Below are 11,184 nucleotides of genomic sequence, written 5' to 3' on the forward strand. Positions count from 1 at the left end.
CAACTTCTATCCCCATTTAATATGTGGGGAAAAGAAGGCTCTGCACCAGTCGTCCGGTGTGCAAACTGCCTCCGCCCAAACCCCCTCTAGGCAGTCATGCTCACAGAGAGACACATTTGATACTCTGTGACTCCACTCCAACCGCCACTCACAGACCAGGAGGTGACCGTCCAACCCAAGCGTGGCCAATCCATGGGTGTAACCTCTGCCAGGGCCCCGCATAAAAAGATAAGCTGGGCCACACCTTGTTCCTGAGAATGTGTGATCAGAAACATACGACAGAGCAGTGGTAAGCAGTGGAAATAGGGTAAAAAAACATACAGGAGTGGAGATGAGAGGCCAGGGCAAAGTGAGTTCACGAAGATGGGGACACTAAGAGTAGGCAAAAGCTACGAAACAGAGAAAAGACAGGGTAACAGAGACAAAGACAGAGAATGAGACCCACGGATAAGAGTGGAGTTCCAGAGAGAAGATCCATTAACTTTTACTGACGGTCTCTGGGGTCATCTTGGAGCCAGAATCAACGGGTCCAATTTCTACGAGATGTCACTCAGTGAAGCTCCTGTTTTCTTGGTTTTCACGAATACTGTCTCCAATATCATATTACACCTATCCTTTCAATAAGCCATCCCACCCTAGCACCAGCGAGCTGAAGTCTGGATTCTGTGCTGTCAAGAAAATAGCATATCTAAAACAATGTGAGAGCGAGGTGCCCACGGTCAGAGGTCAACAAAGCAGAGGGTAGACCAAAGCAGGGTCCTATAGCCATTCTCCTTCAACACTATGCCAGAGAGACAAGTGAACTGGAATGGGTGTCATGCGATACAAAGTAAACCTTAATAAAATGGTTAAAAACCGGGGTGGCAGACCCGGAGACAAAATTCAGAGGCGACAACTAGAGGAATCGTCAAATAAAAACGGACTAATGGTATGAGCATGGAAAGGGAAGCTACAAATCTCTTGAAAAATAAGGGGAGATGATAAATAAACCAAGCACTGACCCATGCCACACGAGGAGGACATAGCCTTTAAAATGTGAGATGTAGTCATTACTTTAAATGTTAAACACTCGGAATTCATTAAGAACACCTAAGAGCTTCAAAACTGGCTTAGTACAAATATATTTTGCAGACTGACGTCAAAGAGAATAGAGTTGTGCCTCACGCAGAAGGTCCCCTGGTGCCAGTGCCAGACAGGACACTGTGAGAGATGAACCACAGATCAGTCACTTAGGGAAATGAAATACATCTTTATTATTTTCTTCTAATTATAAAAATACATTTTGTGTTAAAATTTCCAAATAGTACAAAAATAAATATTTTAGAAAATGTTAAGTTTCACACAACTCAGTCCCTGGAGATAACTGTTGTTAAGGTTTTAGTGTGTATCCTTCCAGACATCTCTATCTACACACATAATATTTTATTACCAAAACACACTCTTATCGTACAAGTATTTACTCTGCCACTTGCTTTTTGTCTCAACATATTTTTCCTGTATTATCACATATAGATCAAACAGGTGTCTGAACAGCCGCCTGTTTTCACGGGAAGGATGTATCAGTGTACTTGACCATTTTCCAAAGACAGACATAAAGGCTGTTGGTTTTTTTTTTTTTAAACTAATACAAACTTTCTGGTGAACATCACTGAATACATATCTCACATATTTGTAAGACTACTTCTGCCACGTAAATTCCTGCAAGTATTACTGTTAAAATGACATCCTGATTCGCGGATAGCAAGCTGTAATGATCATGGCAACCCAATTAAGTAAGATTCTGAATCCAACACAGAGGCCATAGGACAGAATAAGGATCCAGCCAGGAAATGGAACACTAAGGCTGAGCCAGCCAAGTCCTGAGACTCTTGACCATTCTTGTGAAGAAATCCATACAATCTCCTGGGTGCATGGGGGGCAGGTGTGAACTGCCCGTTCTTCCGCCCTCAAGCCAGTCAGAGGTCCCCATCTGCATCCAAGGCTGGACAGCCTGTCTCTGACAACAGCTCATCTGGAGGCCAGAATGAAGTGTGTGGAATATAAAGCAAAGAAACTGAGGCATACAATTAATTCAGAAAGAGAAAGGACACTGAAGATACAAAACTATTTTTCTTTAAAACACAGATTTACCTTTTGCATAATGTAGTGAAATGGCACTGGATTTCATAGTGATCCCTCGAACCTGTTCATCTTCTCTGCTGTCCATGTACCTTAACTGTAAAAATACATCATATGCATCCTTACTTCCCAATGAATTAAAATCTTAACATTGAAATGAACCGAGTAGGACTTCTGCTTTAAACACAATTTCTAAACTAAAAGCCTTCCATACTTTTACAAGTGGGGAAGGGTTGGAGAACTTGCTGAATGTATTCCAATACCACACACCCTCCCCAGAGTGCTGCTCATTCACACTTGGGCCGTGAATGACCAGGTACTCTATGAACAAGTCACAGAAAGTAGTATGTGGGGGAATTCCTTCATTGCACATCCAGAACAGAGCCTGCCTTTCCCTATTTACAGGCTGTTTGACAAAGTCCAAGCAAAGACTGAAACAGAAGGTCTCTAGAAGCATGAGGAGCCTTCACTCCTTTCCCCAAATTGGTGGATTTTAAACATGTTTTTAAAAAAAGAATGGTATGGTGGAAGATATTTCTAACACGACCAGTTAGCTGGCGGCTTTCATCAGTGTAATGCCACAAACAAGGGCCCACACCTCATTCTCTGGGCTCCACGGCACGTCGACACTGACACGGCCTCCCTGACNCTGACACGGCCTCACTGACTGAGCAACCACTCCTCTGCACCCCTTCAGCCCTGCATGCCTCACTAACTTCCTCCCTCTCCAGGACCGCTGTCCCTTGCCCTGCTTTACTTCTCTCCACTGTGCGTCCTTTGAAAAATTCTTCACCTTTACACTGACTTACTCCTTTCATTCAAGTGCTTAAGGAATAACTGATTGACGTGGGTATGCCACATGGACTCATCCCACATCAACTCCTTAATCTGCCGACAGCCTTCCATTCCCGCAGCTCTGGCAAAACCAAACTCCTAAAAGCTAGAGTGACCTCTGGCCAAACACAATCACCCTTTCTAAGCTTCCATCTTCCTGATTTCAGTGTGGCATCAGACGACAGCGCTACTGACCCTGCACGCAGGTGTGCATGCACGCACATGTGAGACTCTTCTAGGAGTCTGCAATGTCCTAGCTCCCTTCCGAGCTCTCCTGAGATGGTACTGCTGGCTCCCCTTCACCTCTCTGACCTCTGAGGCCCTCCTCCAAAGTCTCAGTCCCTGCTCATTCTTCTACACGTGTTTTTTTTAAGCACTGAGTTGATACAAAACATATACACAGTGAAAAGAATAACAATACAATGAACACCTGTTTGTGTGCCATCCTATTTAAGAAAGAAAAAAAAAAGATTATGTTACTTTTGACGGACCACCTGGTCCCTGGCTCAGAGGTAACTACTATCCTAAATTTTACCTTGTTCATTCACTTGCTTTCTTTATAACTTTTAAAAATGAGCGTACCACTAAGCAACTTATCATTCAGCGTTGCGGGTTTTAGGGCTTATACGAATGGACTCATACTCTATATACATACATATGCACCCACATACATATGTGGTACTGTCACTTTATCTCTGATCACTACCATATTCCTGAGATTCGTCCATACTGACGGACAGAGTCATCATTCATTCATTTCCATTACTGTAGGATTCCACTACACAAAGTCACCGCACCTTATTCATCCATGCTGTTTGTCATGGGACAGGTGGACGGATTCTAGTTTTTTAAACTATCACTGAGCTGTCATTAACAGTTGCATGTCTGTCTCTTGGTAGATTCCTAGAAGTGGAATTTCTGAGTTATTAAATGCACACATCTTCAACATTACTAGCAACTTCCACGTTGTTTTCCAAAGAGACAGAACTGTTTCGCACTCTGAAGAGTGGATCAGAGCCTCCCCTGCTCCGCCACCCCAGCAACACTTGAAATGGTCAGGCTATTTTTAAATCAGATGGATGATGATATTTTTCTAATTTACATCTCTCCGATTATCAGTGAGGCTGAGTACCCTTCTCTGAGTTTACTGTGAGTTTCTTATTCAAGATGTTTGTCCATCTTTTTAACGGTTATATTACAGATTTGTTCTATTTTGGATAACAGATATTTATAGTCTCTGAATATTAGACCTTTGTCAATTATGTGTCATTATTTCCCCCCAGGTACCAGGCTTGTCTTTTCAACTTTCTTCATGGTGCATCCTGAAAAACCCATGTTCTCAGTTGTAATGTAGTTCAGTTGATCAAACTTACATAATGGTATGTACTTCTATGTCTTATATAAGAAATCTTCTCTTAAAGATCATCAAAGTATTGTCCTATATTATTTTCTCCAAGTTTCATAATTTTGCTCCTCACATGTAAGTATTTTAATTACATGCTGATTCGTGTGTGCAGTGTTAGGTAGAGGTCTTTATTTACTTTCCACATAGACACCAACTGTCCAAGGACAACGTATGGAGAGGCTCATCTTTTCCCTACAGATCAGAAATGCCAGCTCTGTGATAAATGAGGATCCTGTTTCTAGGCCTGCTATTCTGGGCCATCGGTCAATTATCCCTCAGCCAACTGCAAACCGCAAGCTATCGTAGATTCATAGTAAATCCTGCTATCCGGTAAGACACACTGCACGTCCTACTCTTCTTCAGACATGTCTTTGCAGAGTTCTGCGTGATTTTAGAATCAGCATATCAAATTCAAATTTTAAAAAAGCTTGAAATTTTTACAAGAACTGCTTATAGATCAACATGAAAAAAACTGTCATTTTAAAAATCCTGAGTCAAACCATTTGTGAGCATGCTGTAGCTCCCCGTGTATTTATATTTTCCCCAATGTCTCACAGGTACATTTTTAATGCTATAAAAGTGCCATATTTTCTGCTTATTGCTCAAGTATACTTTTTTCAATGACTTTTGTACCCTGAAGCCTGCTAAATTCTTATTAATATCCTAGCACTTTATCTGTACACTTTTCTGAGTTCTTTATGAAGTCATACCACCCTTTCTAAAACTCTTATTTTTCTTTTTTGCTTTGTTACAGCAGAACCTCCAAGGCAGAGGACAGCAGAAGCTGTAACACAATGAGCAAAAGGGAGAGATAGCTGCCCTTGCCTTATTCCTAACTATAAATGCAAAAATGTCAACACTGCATTATTAAGGATGCAGGACTTTTTTGTAAATATTCCATATCAGATTCTATGCCTACTTCACTATCAAAAAGGATGTTGAATTCTACTATGTGTTTTCTGCATCTACTGAAATGATCATGACTTTCCTACCTCTGATCTGTTAATATGGTGAAATGACATCTTAAAACAATCTCGAATTCTTTGCGATAAACTCTATTTAGCTATGAAAAACTAGCTCTTTATACAATTCCAGATTCTGTCTCTTAATAGTGATTATAACTTTTGCATCTACCATCACACGGCTGTCAAGGGGTCATCCCATCCTGTATTAATACCCTTGCTAACTTCGGGGAGCCAGGTAAGGAGCTGGAAAGTATTCCCTGCTTCTTCCCTCCTGTGTTTGGAATGGATGAGGAGAACTGAAATCATTTGTCACCTGAATGTGCGGTAGGGGAGAGAGTTAAGCCATCTGGACTTTGTGGAAATTCCGTTTCTCGAATGTCTATTTCCTCTTTCTTCCTGACCTCACTGCGGTTGAGTCCCAGCTCTCCGTCTCTAAGCCTGTTGTTGGGCTGTCATTTCCCACTCGCACCTTTGCCATCCCTGCAGCATTTTCTTTCCCAGCAGCTTGCACTTCTTCCTCCTTCCCTTTCTTCTTGATCAATTTTGCTAGATATTTACCACTCATGTTAAAAGATGACCAGAAATTGTCTGTATTGCTAATATTTTTTAATAGCTATCTTTCTGGAGAAATTTTAAGCTCACAGAACAACTGATCAGAGAGTACAGAGGCTCTCAAACACCGCCCCCAACAAACTACACGCAGTTTCCCTATTATTTATCCACACCTTGTGTTGGTGCTGGCGCAGTACACGTTACACTTAATGAACCCATATCGATACATCATTATGAACTGAAATCCCTAGTTCACGTTAGGGCTCACTTTACGTGTGTAATGACCTCTGTCCACCGTTACTGTATCACAGGTGTTGGCTATATCAATCTTTCCCAAGAACTGACTTTGGCTTCATTGATGTTTTCTATAAAATGTTTGTTTTCTACTTCGTTAACGTGTGCTTTATTATTTCCTTCCATCTACCAACTTTAGGGCTATTGCACTTTTCAAACTTCTCAGGTGGAGAAAACACAAGCAGTTCCTTATCTCGCCCGGCCCGGTTTCCTCGGTCCCTCCACATGGCACCTCAGGCCAGTCCCCACGCCACCTGCCTCCAATGTCTGATTCTGATACCAGTCTCCTACAGCTACTTTCTATTCATTTCTGCTTTTCTACCTCCTCTCCTCTCTGTTCCCAGTCACCTGACAGATTCTGCTGATTGTGTCCCAAATTCATGAAGGGAAGGAACACCCTCATTTCTCTACTGCCAGTAACTTATTCCACGTCCTTTCACTCACAGCTGGAAATAAACATCTCTTTAATTTCATTTCCTAAAACACTACTTTCATCATGACACTCACACTTCGGAAGCCCTCTTTGGTACTCAAGTTAGCCGTCAAGTTCTTCTATGATCCAATACATTCTCTCCACCAGCGCTTTTTCCTCTCTGGTAAATTCTAGGCAAACGTTCCACTCAAATCAAGCACAACACACAAATTATCCTTGATCCCCATTATCCACCTTATCCCCCCACCTGACGGTTTCCCCACCTTCTCTTCAAACCACACAACTCATCCCCATGAAGAATCTCGTCCTCTGAGGAATCTTCCACAATTGTGCCAGGCTATCATTGGACTTGTTGCAAAAACTCATTTTTGCATTTATAAAATATTCATATAAAGCAATATAAAAATAACTTTTTCTCAACATCTGTTTTATCTTGCTAAATAGTTTAGTAGCTTCTTAGACACATAAACTGTACTTCACACTTTTTTCGGATCTTTAAGAACACATCACATTGTAGACAGCTAATACTTATTGAAAGGCGACGAGTACTTATCAAGTAGAAAAACTCACCTTGCCTGCCAGGCGGCTTGAGATGATTCCATTGCTAGAGATAAGACAGTCAGCCAGAGTAGTTTTTCCTGTTAAAATAACAATATTAATTCAAATCTATCTCTTTTTCTAAACAGGAAGAGAGATGTACTGCACCGACACAGTTAAATTTTGACCATGAGAACTGGTTTTGCAAAGATTTTCCTATATTTACCTATATAGAGTGAAGCAAGACCTAATGAGCATTTAGACTTCTGAACAGAACACCATCTAGAAGGACACAGAATGTACTGCTCGAAGAGCTGTAATTTCTATCTCCACCCCAACGGATCTCATCACCCTCACCTGGAAAGTTGTCAAGTGATTTCCCCCAGCATAGAACTTTTGTTTAACAGAGGCATCATGTACAGAGTCAAATGCAGACTCCTCGGTGATGAGATAAACCATCATGCCAGTCAAAACACAGAACATCTGATAAACGTTTACACAGCTAGTAAAACCTGTCCTCCTAGAATTTGACCTAGTTCATCGTAATTCTTAATCATCTGATATCCATAACAGTTACCATGCTATTAACTTACACTCTTGATAGCTTAGAATGACAAAAGGAGAGTAGAGCACTCATTTTTGTCTCTGAATGGCATACTGGGTAAAGCACCACCAAGAAACAGAACGTAATCTTCTGCCATATTTCCCCACGTATGGCCTTGGGTGGTATTTGCCAGTTAAACCGTCTTAAGAAAATACTTACTTCGCAAAGAAATTCAGGAAATTTACCCTTAGCTCCTACTGTGAGGCCATCAGCTACACTGCAGCTACTCCCAAAGTTACCTAGACTCTAAATATAAAGCTAGGGAGCTACGTGTAATTAAAAAGTCTTTGTATACTCCAACACACACTCACAGTTTCATACAAGGTTTTATGAAGGCTACACAATCTGAAGTGGCAGATAACTTTGTTTGAAGAGTGCTGCTTATATAGTTACTGCAGCTGGACTGACGTAGCAAAAGGAGGGTCTTTTCTTTAAGACAAACGTCAGCAAAGCTATGGAATCTCTAATAGTACAAACCAGAAAGCAAGCACGGGAGCACTGAAGAGCTTTAATAACGTGTTGTCCACTTGGCATGGCCATCTTGTGTGTCCACACAATCCTAGGGCATCACTTCCCTATGATCTATCGGAGTAGAACTGATTCTCAGTATGGCAAGCACGTACCCCCTGGAGTGTTAAGTGACCAGAAAGCACTATCTTTCAGCACTCTGGCTGTATCCCTAGGACCAGACACCATGTGATTTAATTCACAGAGCAAAAGAACAAATACTTTTGCCAAACTTCATGTCCTCAAAATGTGAGCAAAGTCATTATAAAAACTCAAGGGGGCAGAGGGTCAGTGATGGGTCCGTACATACCACTCCCTCTTAGCTGGCTTCACCGACACAATGATCCACCACCTCTCCTCCTCGACGCTCCCACACTACTGCCCTTTGGCTACTACGTCAGTGGCAACAGCCACCTCACTAACTTCTCCTCTGCCTTTTAGTGCACATGAACCTGTCCACCATACTCACCTTTCTAACGTGCTGATTACAACACCCTTGCTTTGTTTTCGTCTCCCGCTGGCTCCCTACTACCTAATAATAAATGTTACTGATTCACAGGAAAGCAATGTACCAGCCAAGGGCTTGTCATTATCACCTCACTTAATCCCCACAACCCTGTAAGGTAGGTAAGATCTTCACCCCAGTCTAGACATTGCATACTGCGGCTCAAAAAGGCGAAGTGACTTGAAATGGAGTTTGAACTTAGGCTGTCCAACTCCAGGGCTGGAGCCTTTAACCCTGACCCTGGTGCCCAGCTAGCATGAAGGGCTCTATGAGCTATGACCCAGCCAGCCTCTTCACCTTCTTGATGGTAAAGAGATCTCACTTCACATACCCATTCCTATCACCTTGCTGTGGCTGCCTCAGCTAAGAAGGAGTTTGAAATTCAGAGCAGGAAGCAATGCAATGGTGTAAGAGCAGTGTCCGTCAGAAGCACACATACTGTCCATTAGCTATTCCCCCCCCCATATCCTGTGCTTCCGTCACACACATTTCTTTCTTCCCCACTGATGCCAGTCCCACTTGGAATGTGTGTCCCATCTGCCAGCTTATGTCTCCCTTCAAGGGTCGCCTTTAATACTAAATACAGCATGAAGCCTCTTATTCACCCCCTCCCCGCGCTCCATATGAGCCACCCCTCAGAGTCCACCGTTTGCCCCTCATCTTGTACTGCTTCAACCCCCAAATCTCCAGAGTTCCACTGCTGCCCTATCTATAAGCTCCTACCTTCTGACATACGTAGCAAAATAATTTGAATTTAACAGATGTTCAGTAAATACCTGAGGAGTTAAATAGAATCATATAACACAGGCTCTGAAGACATTACATCGAGACTACAGGACTTTTTATATTACAAACTCATCTCAAAAATGCTCATTTTAACAAATACTCAAGTTCTCATTAAAAAAAAGCAAAGACCCAGGAGTGCCTGGGTGGCTGTCAGTTGAACAACCAACTCTTGGTTTTAGTTCCGGTCATGATCTCAGGGTCATGGGATTGAGCCCTGCCACTAGAGCCAGAACACAGATGGGAATTCCCGCTTAGTAGGGAGTCTGCTTGAGATTCTCACTCTCTTCCTCTCCCCTTGCTCCCCCGCTCACTCGCACTCTCAAATAAATCAATAAATAAATTCTTAAAAAAATAAAATTAAAAACAATGAAATACACTATACAGAAGAATGCTAATCACTAGTTAGCCGTGTTCATTTCAAATGCTTTATGGCAACCGTCTCTAACATTAAACTTCTAAAGACATACTTGCTACTTAGCAAGCATCACTCTCAACTGCCCACAGCGTCTCTCCGCTGACATATGTGGAGACACACCCCCTTAATTACTGAAAATAAGCCATTTAGAAAGGATTCTTACCATGGTCAACGTGAGCCAAAACGCAGATGTTCCGGATGTTAGCAGTGTTTCTCTGCAGCTGAATCATCTTATCCAAACTATTGAGCACCATGGTCCCTTATTTCCTATGACTAAAAATTAGGTATGTGTCACACACGGCACAAGCGCTAAAGATCAGAGACTAACATTTTTTTTCCCTGTAATATGGGGAGCTGACAGGACTTGTCAGGTCCCTTAAGCTAAGAACCCAGTGAACGTCTGTTGAAGGGGACACACCCACCCAGGCCTAAGTCCAGTCTGAGCAGACGCCACAGCACGCCTGTATCAGGCAGCTGGCTCACCCTCCGGGACTGGACGACCGCGAGGCATCCCGCAGCTTGCCGGGCGGGGACATCAGTAACTGCCGCCAGACAGGCCTTACCGGACAACTGTCTCCCGCGTAGGAAGGGTCGTCTGTGGGACGGAGGGAAGACGCTGACACCTCTCCCTTCCGCTCCTCAACCTTTCCCCACGCCCCTCATTCTGGCATTCGTGCTCGCGCTCACCCGAGACCAAACTCCCGGCTCCACCACCGCCCACGGAGCCCGAATAAAGTTTCAGCTCACACGCTTCCTAACCAAGCAGGTGCACTACAGGGCTTTGGAAAGAAGGAAAGCCCCTACCGCACAGTCCTCTCCCCTTCCTGGGGCCCCGCATTCGCTGTCTCCAGGCTCGCGCGTCCACACACTCACAGAGGCGGCGGTCCCCTGATCCCGGGTGGACCCGACGGCTCCGGGCTGCGGCCGCTCCCAGCCCCGGCTCGCCCCGGCCCCCGGCACCCCCGGCCCGCCAGCGACCTGAGTCCCCGCCACCGCCCGCAGCCTGCCGAGGAGGACGCCATCCGCCAGCGCGGGCCCGCACTCACCGACCGCGGCCGGCCCGCCCGTCCAGCTCAGTCCCACTCGGCCCCGCTCAGCCCCGCGAGCCGCCACACCACACGCGTCGCAGGAGCTGACTGCCCGGCCGTCCCGGACGCACGCGCGCCGGGGGGCGGGGCTGGCGGGCGCACGACCTCTGACCCGCGCGCGTCTCTGACGCGCCGGAAGCC

General features: G+C 44.2%; 1 protein-coding gene across 2 annotated transcripts in view; it reads right to left on the minus strand.

Annotated features, from left to right (window-relative positions):
* The window catches only part of EFL1 (elongation factor like GTPase 1), a 121,688-nt gene extending 110,550 nt beyond the window's left edge, over positions 1 to 11,138 (minus strand). For both annotated transcript variants that reach the window (XM_034667803.1, XM_034667802.1), the window contains exons 1-4: positions 11,002 to 11,138; positions 10,119 to 10,228; positions 7,172 to 7,239; positions 2,131 to 2,215 (exon numbers count right to left, since the gene is read on the minus strand). In XM_034667803.1, coding sequence (XP_034523694.1) covers positions 2,131 to 2,215; positions 7,172 to 7,239; positions 10,119 to 10,209 — 244 coding nt within the window. In that variant the 5' untranslated portion in view covers positions 10,210 to 10,228; positions 11,002 to 11,138. The remainder of the gene's footprint in view (positions 1 to 2,130; positions 2,216 to 7,171; positions 7,240 to 10,118; positions 10,229 to 11,001) is intronic.
* Positions 11,139 to 11,184: the final 46 nt, after the last annotated feature.

The sequence above is a fragment of the Ailuropoda melanoleuca genome, chromosome 9, assembly GCF_002007445.2.
Source record: "Ailuropoda melanoleuca isolate Jingjing chromosome 9, ASM200744v2, whole genome shotgun sequence".
In the NCBI taxonomy this organism is placed as follows: Eukaryota; Metazoa; Chordata; class Mammalia; order Carnivora; family Ursidae; genus Ailuropoda; species Ailuropoda melanoleuca.